The sequence below is a fragment of the Salvelinus alpinus genome, chromosome 12 (assembly GCF_045679555.1).
Source record: "Salvelinus alpinus chromosome 12, SLU_Salpinus.1, whole genome shotgun sequence".
Taxonomy (NCBI): Eukaryota; Metazoa; Chordata; class Actinopteri; order Salmoniformes; family Salmonidae; genus Salvelinus; species Salvelinus alpinus.
In genome coordinates, this window is record NC_092097.1 from 53,977,904 (window position 1) to 53,997,654 (window position 19,751).

The 19,751-nt window shown below is 45.5% G+C and overlaps 1 protein-coding gene across 6 annotated transcripts in view; it reads left to right on the plus strand.

The window, feature by feature from the left end:
• Positions 1-19,751, plus strand: part of dock3 (dedicator of cytokinesis 3) — a 414,918-nt gene that overhangs the window by 359,228 nt on the left and 35,939 nt on the right. For 5 of the 6 annotated variants that reach the window (XM_071336834.1, XM_071336838.1, XM_071336835.1 and 2 more), the window contains 10 exons: positions 588-682; positions 1,884-1,959; positions 5,382-5,482; positions 8,073-8,131; positions 10,282-10,430; positions 11,070-11,155; positions 13,288-13,314; positions 13,542-13,637; positions 13,769-13,829; positions 16,267-16,360. In XM_071336834.1, the coding sequence (XP_071192935.1) occupies positions 588-682; positions 1,884-1,959; positions 5,382-5,482; positions 8,073-8,131; positions 10,282-10,430; positions 11,070-11,155; positions 13,288-13,314; positions 13,542-13,637; positions 13,769-13,829; positions 16,267-16,360 (844 nt within the window). The remainder of the gene's footprint in view (positions 1-587; positions 683-1,883; positions 1,960-5,381; positions 5,483-8,072; positions 8,132-10,281; positions 10,431-11,069; positions 11,156-13,287; positions 13,315-13,541; positions 13,638-13,768; positions 13,830-16,266; positions 16,361-19,751) is intronic. The other variant, XM_071336836.1, reaches the window with a different exon arrangement.

Below are 19,751 nucleotides of genomic sequence, written 5' to 3' on the forward strand. Positions count from 1 at the left end.
CCGTTTCCACTCTGAGACTGAGAACAGTAAACGACTGTAATACAATAACAGACACGAAGGTCACCAAATTAACGGTACATTTACTAGACCTGCTGGTTACGTATGTAATGGGGAATTTATACCCCCCAAAAATATAAACAATGAATGTGGAAGAGTTGGTGGGAGACAGTGGAGTACATTCTGGAGAGCTGAACTGCAGAATCCACTCATCGTACTCCCTGTCATAAGCCTTAGGCAGACTGGTACCCAGGCTATGACAGGTTACTTTTGTTATGCAAATGTTACGGCGCCAGCTTTCATAACACACACCAGACGTGAGAGTCATTGATAAACCTGACACACATATTACTGATATAATATGGCCCACATACAACTAATATAATATTGCAAATTATTATAGACGGATACTGTACTGCACAGATGTTCTCTCTCTCTCTCTGCCAGTTCACACGCTCCTGTTCTCTCTCTCTCTCTCTCTCTCTCTCTCTCTCTCTCTCTCTCTCTCTCTCTCTCTCTCTCTCTCTCTCTTTCTCTTTCTCTTTCTCTTTCTCTTTCTCTTTCTCTTTCTCTCTCTCTTTCCCTCTCAGGAGTTCCTGTTGAAGATTTTTTGTGTGTTTCGTAACCTGATGAAGCTCAGTGTCTTTCCCCGGGACTGGAACGTGATGAGGCTGCTGACCAGCAAGTATGTTGTCCTGAACACACCCACACACCATCCATCCCCCTTTTATAGACACACCTCCATCCATCCCTCTTTTATAGACACATCTCCATCCCTCCCCCTTTTATAGACACATCTCCATCCCTCCCCCTTTTATAGACACACCTCCACCCATCCCCCTTTTACAGACACACCTCCACCCATCCCCCTTTTATAGACACACCTCCATCCCTCCCCCTTTTATAGACACACCTCCATCCCTCCCCCTTTTATAGACACAACTCCATCCCTCCCCATTTTATAGACACACCTCCATCCCTCCCCCTTTTATAGACACACCTCCATCCATCCCCTTTTATAGACACACCTCCATCCATCCCCCTTTTATAGACACACCTCCATCCATCCCCCTTTTATAGACACACCTCCATCCCCCCCCTTTTATAGACACACCTTCATCCCTCCCCCTTTTATAGACACACCTCCATCCCTCCCCCTTTTATAGACACACCTCCATCCCTCCCCCTTTTATAGACACACCTCCATCCATCCCCTTTTATAGACACACCTCCATCCATCCCCCTTTTATAGACACACCTCCATCCATCCCCCTTTTATAGACACACCTCCATCCCCCCCCTTTTATAGACACACCTTCATCCCTCCCCCTTTTATAGACACACCTCCATCCCTCCCCCTTTTATAGACACACCTCCACCCCTCCCCCTTTTATGTTTTTTCTTAAAATGATTCAATTCAAGATGTATGTATTATGATGTATTGCTGGTCTGCATAAAGCTTGTGGAACTGAACCTCCTCTCTATCATCAGACGGGATGGAATAAAACATGTTCTTTAATCCTGGATGCTGACTTTAGACTGGTACCCAGGCTATGACTTTAAACTGGTACCCATGCTATGACTTTAGACTGGTACCCAGGCTATAACTTTAGACTGGTACCCCGGCTATGACTTTAGACTGTTACCCAGGCTATGACTTTAGACTGGTACCCAGGCTATGACTTTAGACTGGTACCCAGGCTATGACATTAGACTGGTAACCAGGCTATGACTTTAGACTGGTGCCCAGGCTATGACTTTAGACTGGTGCCCAGGCTATGACTTTTGACTGGTACCCAGGCTATGACTTTAGACTGGTACCCAGGCTATGACTTTAGACTGGTACCCAGGCTATAACTTCAGTATTGTTTTATTTCCCCCTCTAGCATCATAGTGACGACAGCCCAGTGTCTGTCCCCGGCTCTGAACAAAAACTTCACCGAAGCTGACTTTGATTTCAAGGTTTGTGATTTTGACAGAGTGAAACACACACACACACACACACACACACACACACACACACACACACACACACACACACACACACACACACACACACACACACACACACACACACACACACACACACACACACACACACACACACAGCAGACATAAAAATGCAGGTATGCTCGCACGCACACACCATACAAGCAAGCATGCAAACACGCACACACACATGCACACACACTCATACACACCACACACACTCACACACACAGCTTGCCTCCAATCAGCTGTGTCTCTACTGCACCCTGCAGCTCAGTAGTAACTCAGTACCCAGCAGGTGCTTATAGAGGCTCTGTTTCGGTTCGATAATTTTTTTAAATAATCACGGTTTTTAATTATATTTGTAGACATTATGTGAGTTGAATGCTGTAGCTACACAGACTAAAACAATTAATAAAACTCCCATGATGGTGGTGACTGTCCATTACTGCTCATCTCTTTTAACCATAATTTATTCACATTACTTTAATATAATATATCAGTTTTTATTTATATTACATTTGTTTTATTTGATAACTTTATCATTTTATTCCCAAGTCATCATCTCATCTCTATAGAGCTGCTGTCTGACAGAATCACTAAGTCCTCTCATCTCTATAGAGCTGCTGTCTGCTGTCTGACAGAATCACTAAGTCCTCTCATCTCTATAGAGCTGCTGTCTGACAGAATCACTAAGTCATCTCATCTCTATAGAGCTGCTGTCTGACAGAATCACTAAGTCCTCTCATCTCTATAGAGCTGCTGTCTGACAGAATCACTAAGTCCTCTCATCTCTATAGAGCTGCTGTCTGCTGTCTGCCAGAATCACTAAGTCATCTCATCTCTATAGAGCTGCTGTCTGACAGAATCACTAAGTCATCTCATCTCTATAGAGCTGCTGTCTGACAGAATCACTAAGTCCTCTCATCTCTATAGAGCTGCTGTCTGACAGAATCACTAAGTCCTCTCATCTCTATAGAGCTGCTGTCTGACAGAATCACTAAGTCATCTCATCTCTATAGAGCTGCTGTCTGACAGAATCACTAAGTCCTCTCATCTCTATAGAGCTGCTGTCTGCTGTCTGACAGAATCACTAAGTCATCTCATCTCTATAGAGCTGCTGTCTGCTGTCTGACAGAATCACTAAGTCCTCTCATCTCTATAGAGCTGCTGTCTGCTGTCTGACAGAATCACTAAGTCATCTCATCTCTATAGAGCTGCTGTCTGACAGAATCACTAAGTCATCTCATCTCTATAGAGCTGCTGTCTGACAGAATCACTAAGTCATCTCATCTCTATAGAGCTGCTGTCTGCTGTCTGACAGAATCACTAAGTCATCTCATCTCTATAGAGCTGCTGTCTGACAGAATCACTAAGTCCTCTCATCTCTATAGAGCTGCTGTCTGCTGTCTGACAGAATCACTAAGTCATCTCATCTCTATAGAGCTGCTGTCTGCTGTCTGACAGAATCACTAAGTCATCTCATCTCTATAGAGCTGCTGTCTGACAGAATCACTAAGTCATCTCATCTCTATAGAGCTGCTGTCTGACAGAATCACTAAGTCATCTCATCTCTATAGAGCTGCTGTCTGACAGAATCACTAAGTCATCTCATCTCTATAGAGCTGCTGTCTGACAGAATCACTAAGTCCTCTCATCTCTATAGAGCTGCTGTCTGACAGAATCACTAAGTCATCTCATCTCTATAGAGCTGCTGTCTGACAGAATCACTAAGTCCTCTCATCTCTATAGAGCTGCTGTCTGACAGAATCACTAAGTCATCTCATCTCTATAGAGCTGCTGTCTGACAGAATCACTAAGTCATCTCATCTCTATAGAGCTGCTGTCTGACAGAATCACTAAGTCATCTCATCTCTATAGAGCTGCTGTCTGACAGAATCACTAAGTCATCTCATCTCTATAGAGCTGCTGTCTGACAGAATCACTAAGTCCTCTCATCTCTATAGAGCTGGTGCCTGCTGTCTGACAGAATCACTAAGTCATCTCATCTCTATAGAGCTGGTGCCTGCTGTCTGACAGAATCACTAAGTCCTCTCATCTCTATAGAGCTGCTGTCTGACAGAATCACTAAGTCATCTCATCTCTATAGAGCTGCTGTCTGACAGAATCACTAAGTCCTCTCATCTCTATAGAGCTGCTGTCTGCTGTCTGACAGAATCACTAAGTCATCTCATCTCTATAGAGCTGCTGTCTGCTGTCTGACAGAATCACTAAGTCCTCTCATCTCTATAGAGCTGCTGTCTGCTGTCTGACAGAATCACTAAGTCCTCTCATCTCTATAGAGCTGCTGTCTGACAGAATCACTAAGTCCTCTCATCTCTATAGAGCTGCTGTCTGACAGAATCACTAAGTCCTCTCATCTCTATAGAGCTGCTGTCTGCTGTCTGACAGAATCACTATAGTAGTAGTTGTTTAAAAAATGAAAAATAACCGACATTTCGTTTAATCGCCCAGCTCTCCTCTCCTCCTTATCCCCCTATTCTCTTCTCCCCTACTCCCCTCCTCTTCTTGCTCCTCCTCTCCTCTCCCCCTCTCCTCTCACCCTCTCCTCCCACCCTCTCCCCCTCTTCTCTCCTCCCCCTCTCCTTTCCCCTCTCATCCTTCTCTCCTCCCCCTCTCCTCTCCTCCTCATCTCTTCTCTCCTTTCTTCTCCTCTCCCTCTCCTCTCCTCCCCCTCTCCTCTCCTCCTCATCTCTCCTCCTCATCTCTTCTCCTCTCCCTCTCCTCCTCTCCTCCTCTCCTCTCCTCCTCATCTCTTCTCCTCTCCCTCTCCTCTCCTCCCCCTCTCCTCTCCTCCTCATCTCTCCTCCTCATCTCCTCCTCCTCTCCTCTCCTCCCCCTCTCCTCTCCTCCTCATCTCTTCTCCTCTCCTCTCCTCCCCCTCTCCTCCTCTCCTCCTCTCCTCTCCTCCTCATCTCTTCTCATCTCCCTCTCTCCTCCTTTGTAAAGGGTAAATTACCTGATTAATGAATAGGTGGTTCCAGATGAGAATAAATCTACTCCATAGTGTGGAAATGATATAGAAGGAATGCCTTGCTTGACTCAGAACATCTACTAAACATGATTTTTATTTAAAGGGATGTTTAAGTGGATTGAACCAGCTGGTAAATAAATGATAGAATGTAGTAGTTTGTAGATTACAGATCTGAATTTGATTCGGTAATGGATGGTATAGTAGAAAAGACATACGTCACAAAAACATAAACATTGTAAGTGAAAAGATTATTAAAATGTTGTGCCAAGAATGTGTGTGAATATAATACTTAAAAAAGTTTTTTACCTACAAATTGATGAACATTGTACATTTTTTGGTTCTTATTTAACTTGAACTTTTAATGCTAATGTACATGGTCTGTGTGTGTGTCTCTGTCTAGGTGTGGAACTCATACTTCAGTCTGGCTGTTCTCTACATCAACCAGCCCAGCCTACAATTAGAGAGCACCACACCAGCCAAGAGGAAGAATGTGTTGGACAAGTAAGACTCCTCACAGAGTTGCTGCTCACTCCCTAACATCATTTACTATTTTTGTCTGTACACAGCAGCTACAATGTTTGCTGAAAAGGAGCTACCTACAGTGTTTGTAAAGGAGGATGAACTTTAAGTCACTGAGGCAAGATCTGGCTTGAAGGACCACTTGGTGGCTCTCAGGTAGCCCAGGGTTCAGGTAGCCCAGGGTTCAGGTAGCCCAGGGTTCAGGTAGCCCAGGGTTCAGGTAGCCCAGGGTTCAGGTTGCCCAGGGTTCAGGTAGCCTAGGGTTCAGGTAGCCCAAGGTTCAGGTAGCCCAGGGTTCAGGTAGCCCAGGGTTCAGGTAGCCCAGGGTTCAGGTAGCCCAGGGCTCAGGTAGCCCTAGGTTCAGGTAGCCCAGGGTTCAGGTAGCCCAGGGTTCAGGTAACCCAGGGTTCAGGTAGCCCAGGGTTCAGGTAGCCTAGGTTCAGGTTGCCCAGGGTTCAGGTAGCCCAAAGGTCTGGGTTTTAATCATGTAATATTGGTTATGTGAGACAATGATCATCACATCAGTTGAACCCCTTCGTTCAGGCAAACACCATTTAAATTAATCTGTCAATCACGATGAGCAAGACTCATTTTCTCTGAAAGATGTTTAATTTGACGGTGATGTTGAGAGTGTGAGAGTGATAGCAGGTGTATCAGACAAGACTTAGTGACCTACTTTCAGAAGCCATCAAAAGGTCTTTCCTTAATACCCCAGGATGTGTTATCTCTCTGTCCATGCCGGTGCGCACACACACACTCTCTCTCTCTCACACTCTCTCTCTCTCTCTCTCTCTCTCTCTCTCTCTCTCTCTTTCTCTCTCTCTCTCTCTCTCTCTCTCTCTCTCTCTCTCTCTCTCTCTCTCTCTCTCTCTCTCTCTCTCTCTCTCTCTCTCTTACTCTCTGTTTCTCTCACTCTCTCTCTGTCTCTCTTACTCTCTGTTTCTCTATTTGTCTCTCTCGCTCTCTATTTGTCTTTCTCTCTCTTTCTCTCCCTCCGTCTCTCTCTTTCTTTTTTGTAGGGTTCGCTTAATTTTTCATAAGGAAATTACAAACTACAGAAGCCTTGTTTCAACCTCAAATACACTACAAGTTTAAAATGACCTGATCAAATTAAGATCCTACATCTATATGGAGCTGTTTCCCATAGAGACATCAGCGGTATCTCCCAAATGGCACCCTAGTGCCTTTATAGTGCACTACTTTTGACCAAGGCCCATTTGGTAGTAGTGCGCTAAATAAGGAATAGGGTGCCATTTCTGACGCACCACAGAACACCAGCTATTGGTCTTTCAACATTGTTGAGCTGTGCTGCGTGTAGAGTTTGTATCAACACTGTTGAGCTGTGCTGCGTGTAGAGTTTGTATCAACACTGTTGAGCTGTGCTGCGTGTAGAGTTTGTATCAACACTGTTGAGCTGTGCTGCGTGTAGAGTTTGTATCAACACTGTTGAGCTGTGCTGCGTGTAGAGTTTGTATCAACACTGGCCTTGCGTGCTCCAGTCTGTAGGCTAGCCTGCCCGATGCCCGTCTGTGATCAAAGCTTTCATAACACATTAGCTAGATAAGACGACTTGTATGTGTGATTATGTGTGTGTGTGTGTGTGTGTGTGTGTGTGTGTGTGTGTGTGTGTGTGTGTGTGTGTGTGTGTGTGTGTGTGTGTGTGTGTGTGTGTGTGTGTGTGTGTGTGTGTGTGTGTGTGTATTTTAAATGTGTTGGCCATGGCAAGGGGTCTCTCTCTCTGCTGAGCCCATCCCAGGCAATAATCCCAACATGCTAAATCTTGGATTATCTAATTTAGCCAGGGTTTAGTTTATTTCTGCACGCAGCACATCTCTCTCTCTGTCTAATTGTCTTTCTGTCTTCTCTTCATTTTTTTCGTTTCTTTCCTTCTGTCTTGTGTTATTCCTTTCCGTTTCACTTCCCGTTCCTCACGTTGCCTTGTTCACTTCCTGTTTCTCACATTGCCTTGTTCACTTCCTGTTTCTCACGTTGCCTTGTTCACTTCCTGTTTCTCACGTTGCCTTGTTCACTTCCTGTTTCTCACGTTGCCTTGTTCACTTCCTGTTTCTCACGTTGCCTTGTTCACTTCCTGTTTCTCACGTTGCCTTGTTCACTTCCTGTCTCTCACGTTGCCTTGTTCACTTCCTGTTTCTCACGTTGCCTTGTTCACTTCCTGTTTCTCACGTTGCCTTGTTCACTTCCTGTTTCTCACGTTGCCTTGTTCACTTCCTGTCTCTCACGTTGCCTTGTTCACTTCCTGTTTCTCACGTTGCCTTGTTCACTTCCTGTTTCTCACGTTGCCTTGTTCACTTCCTGTTTGTCACACACGTTCTTTTAGAGGAGAGCGCTGTGTGAGGTTTAAGTTTACTCCCCTCACGGTTGAAGCACACACTGTGTAGACTTCTGTAAGTCTGTGTTCATCATGGAATGATGTTCTTCAATCTCAGTACATTTCCTCATCTGTTAACTGTGGGAATACCAATATCCTATAGATAGAATATCCAATACATGTCCACTGTGCTATAGCCAGAGATCTCTGCCTATAACTCTGCACCTGTTGTTTTTTTGCTAGGTATGGTGACATGAGGGTGATGATGGCCTACGAGCTCTTCAGCATGTGGCAGAACCTTGGTGAGTACCCACCATCATTCAGAACCTTGGTGAGACCCACCATCATTCAGAACCTTGGTGAGACCCACCATCATTCAGAACCTTGGTGAGACCCATCATCATTCAGAACCTTGGTGAGACCCACCATCATTCAGAACCTTGGTGAGACCCATCATCATTCAGAACCTTGGTGAGTACCCACCATCATTCAGAACCTTGGTGAGACCCACAATCATCCTGAAACTTAGTGACATTTATATTTATTGGGTGGTGGGAGGGGTACCCACCATCATTCATTCAGAACCTTGGTGAATACCCACCATCTCTTTTATACACTACATGACCAAAAGTATGTGGACACCTGCTCGTTGAACATCTCATTCCAAAATCATGGCCATTAATATGGAGTTGGTCCCCCTTTGCTGCTATACCAGCCTCCACTCTTCTAGGAAGGCTTTCCACTAGATGTTGGAACATTGTTGCCGGGATATAAGGGCACAAGGCGAGACCCGGAGGCAGATGGTTTGAGTCTTTTGATATTTATTAATAATCCAAAAGTGGTAGGCAAGAGAATGGTTGTGGACAGGTAAAAAGGTCAAAACCAGTTCAGAGTCCAGGAGGTACAGAGTGGCAAGCAGGCTCGAGGTCAGGGCAGGTGGAATGGTCAGGCAGGCGGGTACAGAGTCCAGAAAACAGGCAAGGGTCAAAACCGGGAGGACTAGAAAAAGAGAATAGAAGCAGGAGTACAGGAAAACACGCTGGTAGACTTGGAACGTACAAGACGAACTGGCACAGAGAGACAGGAAACACAGGGATAAATACACTGGGGAAGATGAGCGACACCTGGATGGGGTGGAGACAAGCACAAGGACAGGTGAAATAGATCAGGGTGTGACAGGGGACTTGCTTCCATTCAGCCACAAGAGCATTAGTGAGGTCGGGCACTTATGTTAGGTGATTAGGCCTGGCTCATAGTCGGCGTTCCAATTCAACCCAAAGGTGTTCGATGGGGTCAAGTTCGTCCACACCGATCTCGACAAACCATTTCTATATAGACCCTGCTTTGTGCTCGGGAGCATTGTCATGCTGAAACAGGAAAGGGCCTTCCCCAAACTGTTGCCAAAAAGTCGGAAGCACAGATTCGTCTAGAATGTCATTGTATGCTGTAGCGTTAAGAATTCCCTTCACTGGAACTAAGGGGCCTAGCCCGAACCATGAAAAACAGCCCCAGACCATTATTCCTCCTCACCAAACTTTACAGTTGAGACTATGCATTGGGGCAGGTAGCGTTCTCCTGGCATCCGCCAAACCCAGATTCGTCCGTCGGACTGCAAGATGGTGAAGCGTGATTCATCACTCCAGACAATGTGTTTCCACCGCTTCAGTCCAATGGTGGCGAGCTTTACACCACTCCAGCCAACGCTTGGAATTGTGCATGGTGATCTTAGGCTTGTGTGCAGCTGCTCGGCCATGGAAACCCATTTCATGAAGCTCCCGGCGAACAGTTCTTGTGCTGAAGTTGCTTCCAGAGGCAGTTTGGAACTCGGTAGTGAGTGTTGCAACCGAGGACAGATGAGTTTTACGCACTACGCCCTTCATCAGTCGGCTGTCCCATTCTGTGAGCTTGTGTGGCCTACCACTTTGCGGTTGAGCCGGTGTTGCTCCTAGACGTTTCCACTTCACAATAACAGCACTTACAGTTGACCGGGGCAGCTCTAGGAGGGCAGACATTTGACGAACTGACTTGTTGGACGGGTGGCATCATATGACCGATGATGCCACTTTGAATGTCACTGAGCTCTTCAGTATGAGCCATTCTACTACCAATGTTTGTCTATGGAGATTGCATGGCTGTGTGCTCGATTCTATACACCTGCCAGCAACGGGTGTGGCTGAAATAGCTGAATCCACATACTTTTGTATATATAGTGTATCTCTCAAACACATACTCCATTTCAGTTGAGCAGACAAATGTTTTAGCAATACTGACCTCTATAGGTGATCAGAAGTATTGCAACACAAACATAATTTAAATTGCGTAGAACAGATAACTGCTTACCCATTATCTTACCACGCTTTCCTGTCACACACACAGCATTCTAGTCAAACCACAAACAGACACATTGGATTGTATTGATGTACAGTCTGACTCCTCTTCCTGTCCTCTCCAGGTGAGAACAAGATCCACTTCATCCCAGGTATGATAGGTCCGTTCCTGGGTGTGACCCTGGTGCCTCAGGGGGAGGTCAGGAACATCATGATCCCTATCTTCCACGACATGATGGACTGGGAGCAGAGGAAGAACGGGAACTTCAAACAGGTCAGGGTTCATACCTTATATTTCATCAGGTCAGAGTTCATACCTTATATTTCATCAGGTCAGAGTTCATAACTTATATTTCATCAGGTCAGAGTTCATACCTTATATTTCATCAGGTCAGAGTTCATACCTTATATTTCATCAGGTCAGAGTTCATACCTTATATTTCATCAGGTCAGAGTTCATACCTTATATTGCATCAGGTCAGAGTTCATACCTTATATTTCATCAGGTCAGAGTTCATACCTTATATTTCATCAGGTCAGGGTTCATACCTTATATTGCATCAGGTCAGGGTTCTTTCTAGGGAGTCTCTCCTAGCCACCGTGCTTCTACACCTGCATTGCTTGCTGTTTGGGGTTTTAGGCTGGGTTTCTGTACAGCACTTCGAGATATTAGCTGATGTACGAAGGGCTATATAAATACATTTGATTTGATTCATACCTTATATTTCATCAGGTCAGGGTTGCCATTTTTCTTATTTCACAAAAAGTGATTTTTCTCTACTCAAGATCTGCAGCAGAAATGTTCCCTCGGAGACAGTGGTTGGTGTATCGTGTTGACAACCCGCAGATACAACGGTGGAAGAACACTGGTTTACGTCTTGTTGTAACGTCACCTGACTTGACTTGTGTTCAGGTGGAGGCAGAGCTGATTGACAAGCTGGACAGTCTGGTGTCTGAGGGGAAAGGAGACGAGAACTACCGAGAACTATTCAGCCTGCTGTGAGTAGAGGAATACACACACACCTACACACACACACACACACACACACACACACACACACACACATCCACACACACACACCACAACACACACACACACACATATTCAAACACACACACACACACACCTACACACACACACACACACACACATATTCAAACACACACACACACACCTACACACACACACACATATTCAAACACACACACACCTACACACACACACATATTCAAACACACACACACACACCTACACACACACACACATATTCAAACACACACACACACACACCTACACACACACACATATTCAAACACACACACACACACCTACACACACACACACACACATATTTAAACACACACACACACACCTACACACACACACACATATTCAAACACACACACACACACCTACACACACACACATATTCAAACACACACACACACACACCTACACACACACACACATATTCAAACACACACACCTACACACACACACACACATATTCAAACACACACACACACACACACTAACACACACACATATTCAAACACACACACACACACACCTACACACACACACATATTCAAACACACACACACACCCCTACACACACACACATATTCAAACACACACACACACACCTACACACACACACACATATTCAAACACACACACACACACACACCTACACACACACACATATTCAAACACACACACACACACACCTACACACACACACACATTTTCAAACACACACACACACACCTACACACACACACACACACACATATTCAAACACACACACACACACACCTACACACACACACACACACACACATATTCAAACACACACACACACACACCTACACACACACAGTAACACCCACTGTTATAATAACCTTTTCTTTACCTCCTACCTGTATAACGTCGTGTTGTCTCTAACCTGTTGGTTTCTACCTCCTACCTGTATAACGTTGTGTTGTCTCTAACCTGTTGGTTTCTACCTCCTACCTTTATAACGTTGTGTTGTCTCTAACATGTTGGTTTCTACCTCCTACCTTTATAACGTTGTGTTGTCTCTAACCTGTTGGTTTCTACCTCCTACCTGTATAACGTCGTGTTATCTCTAACCTGTTGGTTTCTACCTCCTACCTTTATAACGTTGTGTTGTCTCTAACCTGTTGGTTTCTACCTCCTACCTGTATAACGTCATGTTGTCTCTAACCTGTTGGTTTCTACCTCCTACCTTTATAACGTTGTGTTGTCTCTAACCTGTTGGTTTCTACCTCCTACCTGTATAACGTCGTGTTGTCTCTAACCTGTTGGTTTCTACCTCCTACCTTTATAACGTTGTGTTGTCTCTAACCTGTTGGTTTCTACCTCCTACCTGTATAACGTCGTGTTGTCTCTAACCTGTTGGTTTCTACCTCCTACCTTTATAACGTTGTGTTGTCTCTAACCTGTTGGTTTCTACCTCCTACCTGTATAACGTCGTGTTGTCTCTAACCTGTTGGTTTCTACCTCCTACCTTTATAACGTTGTGTTGTCTCTAACCTGTTGGTTTCTACCTCCTACCTGTATAACGTTGTGTTGTCTCTAACCTGTTGGTTTCTACCTCCTACCTGTATAACGTCATGTTGTCTCTAACCTGTTGGTTTCTACCTCCTACCTTTATAACGTTGTGTTGTCTCTAACCTGTTGGTTTCTACCTCCTACCTGTATAACGTCGTGTTGTCTCTAACCTGTTGGTTTCTACCTCCTACCTTTATAACGTTGTGTTGTCTCTAACCTGTTGGTTTCTACCTCCTACCTGTATAACGTTGTGTTGTCTCTAACCTGTTGGTTTCTACCTCCTACCTGTATAACGTCATGTTGTCTCTAACCTGTTGGTTTCTACCTCCTACCTTTATAACGTTGTGTTGTCTCTAACCTGTTGGTTTCTACCTCCTACCTGTATAACGTTGTGTTGTCTCTAACCTGTTGGTTTCTACCTCCTACCTGTATAACGTCGTGTTGTCTCTAACATGTTGGTTTCTACCTGCTCTCATAATAACAATTTCGTTACCTCCTACCTTTTTATAACGCTCTTTTTGCTTGCCTGTCTTTCTGCTGCGTGTGGGATTAGAACCCAGCTCTTTGGGCCTTACCCCAGGTGAGATAACCCACCTCTAACAGTCTACTGCCCCTAACTCCTCTCTACATCCTGTCACATGACGTACTGCTATGTGTACATGACATTCATCACTCAAACTTGACCTTGGTCTATTGATTGATATATCATCTGTGTGCCGACACTTGACGTTGTCTATAGGTTCATTACTCAAAGCAAGCCTTGGTGTATTTATTAAGTCATATGTTTGTTTCTCTCTTTGTTTACAGCCTGCTGGAGAAGATCGAGCAGGAGACTTGGAGGGAGACGGGAATCTCCTTCGTCACCTCTGTCACACGGCTGATGGAACGTCTGCTGGACTACAGGTAGTACAGGATAGGTCCTTGTTATTGTAACACCAGCACGTCTGCTCAGAGACGGTAGAGTTCAGCACAGGAGAGCAGGACACTCTCCACACGGTAAATAAATAACTGGATGTGGTCTTCTCTCTGTTTAGGGACTGCATGAAAGGAGACGAGACAGAGAACAAGAAGATTGGCTGTACTGTCAACCTGTTGGTAAGATACTGTAGACTCTGGCTGTACTGTCAACCTGTTGGTAAGATACTATAGACTCTGGATGTACTGTCAACCTGTTAGTAAGATACTGTAGACTCTGGCTGTACTGTCAACCTGTTGGTAAGATACTATAGACTCTGGCTGTACTGTCAACCTGTTGGTAAGACACTGTAGACTCTGGCTGTACTGTCAACCTGTTGGTAAGACACTGTAGACTGGCTGTACTGTCAACCTGTTGGTAAGATACTATAGACTCTGGCTGTACTGTCAACCTGTTGGTAAGCTACTGTAGACTCTGGCTGTACTGTCAACCTGTTGGTAAGATACTGTAGACTCTGCCTGTACTGTCAACCTGTTGGTAAGCTACTGTAGACTCTGGCTGTACTGTCAACCTGTTGGTAAGATACTGTAGACTCTGGCTGTACTGTCAACCTCTTGGTAAGATACTGTAGACTCTGGCTGTACTGTCAACCTGCTGGTAAGATACTGTAGACTCTGGCTGTACTGTCAACCTGTTGGTAAGCTACTGTAGACTCTGGCTGTACTGTCAACCTGTTGGTAAGCTACTGTAGACTCTGCCTGTACTGTCAACCTGTTGGTAAGATACTGTAGACTCTGGCTGTACTGTCAACCTGTTGGTAAGATACTGTAGACTCTGGCTGTACTGTCAACCTGTTGGTAAGATACTATAGACTCTGGCTGTACTGTCAACCTGTTGGTAAGATACTGTAGACTCTGGCTGTACTGTCAACCTGTTGGTAAGATATTATAGACTCTGGCTGTACTGTCAACCTGTTGGTAAGATACTATAGACTCTGGCTGTACTGTCAACCTGTTGGTAAGATACTATAGACTCTGGCTGTACTGTCAACCTGTTGGTAAGATACTATAGACTCTGGCTGTACTGTCAACCTGTTGGTAAGATACTATAGACTCTGGCTGTACTGTCAACCTGTTGGTAAGATATTATAGACTCTGGCTGTACTGTCAACCTGTTGGTAAGATACTATAGACTCTGGCTGTACTGTCAACCTGTTGGTAAGATACTATAGACTCTGGCTGTACTGTCAACCTGTTGGTAAGATACTATAGACTCTGGCTGTACTGTCAACCTGTTGGTAAGATATTATAGACTCTGGCTGTACTGTCAACCTGTTGGTAAGATACTATAGACTCTGGCTGTACTGTCAACCTGTTGGTAAGATACTATAGACTCTGGCTGTACTGTCAACCTGTTGGTAAGATATTATAGACTCTGGCTGTACTGTCAACCTGTTGGTAAGATACTATAGACTCTGGCTGTACTGTCAACCTGTTGGTAAGATACTGTAGACTCTGGCTGTACTGTCAACCTGTTGGTAAGATACTATAGACTCTGGCTGTACTGTCAACCTGTTGGTAAGATACTGTAGACTCTGCCTGTACTGTCAACCTGTTGGTAAGATACTATAGACTCTGGCTGTACTGTCAACCTGTTGGTAAGATACTATAGACTCTGGCTGTACTGTCAACCTGTTGGTAAGATACTGTAGACTCTGGCTGTACTGTCAACCTGTTGGTAAGATATTATAGACTCTGGCTGTACTGTCAACCTGTTGGTAAGATACTATAGACTCTGGCTGTACTGTCAACCTGTTGGTAAGATACTATAGACTCTGGCTGTACTGTCAACCTGTTGGTAAGATACTATAGACTCTGGCTGTACTGTCAACCTGTTGGTAAGATACTATAGACTCTGGCTGTACTGTCAACCTGTTGGTAAGATATTATAGACTCTGGCTGTACTGTCAACCTGTTGGTAAGATACTATAGACTCTGGCTGTACTGTCAACCTGTTGGTAAGATACTATAGACTCTGGCTGTACTGTCAACCTGTTGGTAAGATACTATAGACTCTGGCTGTACTGTCAACCTGTTGGTAAGATATTATAGACTCTGGCTGTACTGTCAACCTGTTGGTAAGATACTATAGACTCTGGCTGTACTGTCAACCTGTTGGTAAGATACTATAGACTCTGGCTGTACTGTCAACCTGTTGGTAAGATACTATAGACTCTGGCTGTACTGTCAACCTGTTGGTAAGATACTGTAGACTCTGGCTGTACTGTCAACCTGTTGGTAAGATACTATAGACTCTGGATGTACTGTCAACCTGTTGGTAAGATACTATAGACTCTGGCTGTACTGTCAACCTGTTGGTAAGATACTATAGACTCTGGCTGTACTGTCAACCTGTTGGTAAGATACTGTAGACTCTGGCTGTACTGTCAACCTGTTGGTAAGATACTATAGACTCTGGCTGTACTGTCAACCTGTTGGTAAGATACTATAGACTCTGACTACAGATACCTCATCTGCACCAACGATTACAACATAACTGTCACTGTGGAAACAGAAATAGCAGAGGCACTGCAGGACTTGTCTGTTTGTTCCCTAGAACTTCTACAAGTCAGAGATCAACAAGGAGGAGATGTACATCCGCTACATCCACAAGCTGTGTGGCATGCACCTTCAGGCTGAGAACTACACAGGTAATACTACATCCACAAGCTGTGTGGCATGCACCTCCAGGCTGAGAACTACACAGGTAATACTACACCCACAAGCTGTGTGGCATGCACCTCCAGGCTGAGAACTACACAGGTAATACTACACCCACAAGCTGTGTGGCATGCACCTCCAGGCTGAGAACTACACAGGTAATACTACATCCACAAGCTGTGTGACATGCACCTCCAGGCTGAGAACTACACAGGTAATACTACACCCACAAGCTGTGTGGCATGCACCTCCAGGCTGAGAACTACACAGGTAATACTACACCCACAAGCTGTGTGGCATGCACCTTCAGGCTGAGAACTACACAGGTAATACTACACCCACAAGCTGTGTGGCATGCACCTTCAGGCTGAGAACTACACAGGTAATACTACACCCACAAGCTGTGTGGCATGCACCTTCAGGCTGAGAACTACACAGGTAATACTACACCCACAAGCTGTGTGACATGCACCTTCAGGCTGAGAACTACACAGGTAATACTACACCCACAAGCTGTGTGACATGCACCTCCAGGCTGAGAACTACACAGGTAATACTACACCCACAAGCTGTGTGGCATGCACCTCCAGGCTGAGAACTACACAGGTAATACTACACCCACAAGCTGTGTGGCATGCACCTTCAGGCTGAGAACTACACAGGTAATACTACACCCACAAGCTGTGTGGCATGCACCTTCAGGCTGAGAACTACACAGGTAATACTACACCCACAAGCTGTGTGGCATGCACCTTCAGGCTGAGAACTACACAGGTAATACTACACCCACAAGCTGTCTGACATGCACCTTCAGGCTGAGAACTACACAGGTAATACTACACCCACAAGCTGTGTGACATGCACCTTCAGGCTGAGAACTACACAGGTAATACTACACCCACAAGCTGTGTGGCATGCACCTCCAGGCTGAGAACTACACAGGTAATACTACACCCACAAGCTGTGTGACATGCACCTTCAGGCTGAGAACTACACAGGTAATACTACACCCACAAGCTGTGTGGCATGCACCTTCAGGCTGAGAACTACACAGGTAATACTACACCCACAAGCTGTGTGGCATGCACCTTCAGGCTGAGAACTACACAGGTAATACTACACCCACAAGCTGTGTGGCATGCACCTTCAGGCTGAGAACTACACAGGTAATACTACACCCACAAGCTGTGTGGCATGCACCTTCAGGCTGAGAACTACACAGGTAATACTACACCCACAAGCTGTGTGGCATGCACCTCCAGGCTGAGAACTACACAGGTAATACTACACCCACAAGCTGTGTGGCATGCACCTCCAGGCTGAGAACTACACAGGTAATACTACACCCACAAGCTGTGTGGCATGCACCTTCAGGCTGAGAACTACACAGGTAATACTACACCCACAAGCTGTGTGGCATGCACCTTCAGGCTGAGAACTACACAGGTAATACTACACCCACAAGCTGTGTGGCATGCACCTTCAGGCTGAGAACTACACAGGTAATACTACACCCACAAGCTGTGTGACATGCACCTTCAGGCTGAGAACTACACAGGTAATACTACACCCACAAGCTGTGTGACATGCACCTCCAGGCTGAGAACTACACAGGTAATACTACACCCACAAGCTGTGTGGCATGCACCTCCAGGCTGAGAACTACACAGGTAATACTACACCCACAAGCTGTGTGGCATGCACCTTCAGACTGAGAACTACACAGGTAATACTACACCCACAAGCTGTGTGGCATGCACCTTCAGGCTGAGAACTACACAGGTAATACTACACCCACAAGCTGTGTGGCATGCACCTTCAGGCTGAGAACTACACAGGTAATACTACACCCACAAGCTGTGTGACATGCACCTTCAGGCTGAGAACTACACAGGTAATACTACACCCACAAGCTGTGTGACATGCACCTTCAGGCTGAGAACTACACAGGTAATACTACACCCACAAGCTGTGTGACATGCACCTCCAGGCTGAGAACTACACAGGTAATACTACACCCACAAGCTGTGTGACATGCACCTTCAGGCTGAGAACTACACAGGTAATACTAGATCCACAAGCTGTGTGGCATGCACCTTCAGGCTGAGAACTACACAGGTAATACTACACCCACAAGCTGTGTGACATGCACCTTCAGGCTGAGAACTACACAGGTAATACTACACCCACAAGCTGTGTGACATGCACCTTCAGGCTGAGAACTACACAGGTAATACTACACCCACAAGCTGTGTGGCATGCACCTTCAGGCTGAGAACTACACAGGTAATACTAGATCCACAAGCTGTGTGACATGCACCTTCAGGCTGAGAACTACACAGGTAATACTACACCCACAAGCTGTGTGGCATGCACCTTCAGGCTGAGAACTACACAGGTAATACTAGATCCACAAGCTGTGTGACATGCACCTTCAGGCTGAGAACTACACAGGTAATACTAGATCCACAAGCTGTGTGGCATGCACCTTCAGGCTGAGAACTACACAGGTAATACTACACCCACAAGCTGTGTGACATGCACCTTCAGGCTGAGAACTACACAGGTAATACTACACCCACAAGCTGTGTGACATGCACCTTCAGGCTGAGAACTACACAGGTAATACTAGATCCACAAGCTGTGTGGCATGCACCTTCAGGCTGAGAACTACACAGGTAATACTACACCCACAAGCTGTGTGGCATGCACCTTCAGGCTGAGAACTACACAGGTAATACTACACCCACAAGCTGTGTGGCATGCACCTCCAGGCTGAGAACTACACAGGTAATACTACACCCACAAGCTGTGTGGCATGCACCTCCAGGCTGAGAACTACACAGGTAATACTACACCCACAAGCTGTGTGGCATGCACCTTCAGGCTGAGAACTACACAGGTAATACTACACCCACAAGCTGTGTGGCATGCACCTTCAGGCTGAGAACTACACAGGTAATACTACACCCACAAGCTGTGTGGCATGCACCTTCAGGCTGAGAACTACACAGGTAATACTACACCCACAAGCTGTGTGACATGCACCTTCAGGCTGAGAACTACACAGGTAATACTACACCCACAAGCTGTGTGACATGCACCTCCAGGCTGAGAACTACACAGGTAATACTACACCCACAAGCTGTGTGGCATGCACCTCCAGGCTGAGAACTACACAGGTAATACTACACCCACAAGCTGTGTGGCATGCACCTTCAGACTGAGAACTACACAGGTAATACTACACCCACAAGCTGTGTGGCATGCACCTTCAGGCTGAGAACTACACAGGTAATACTACACCCACAAGCTGTGTGGCATGCACCTTCAGGCTGAGAACTACACAGGTAATACTACACCCACAAGCTGTGTGACATG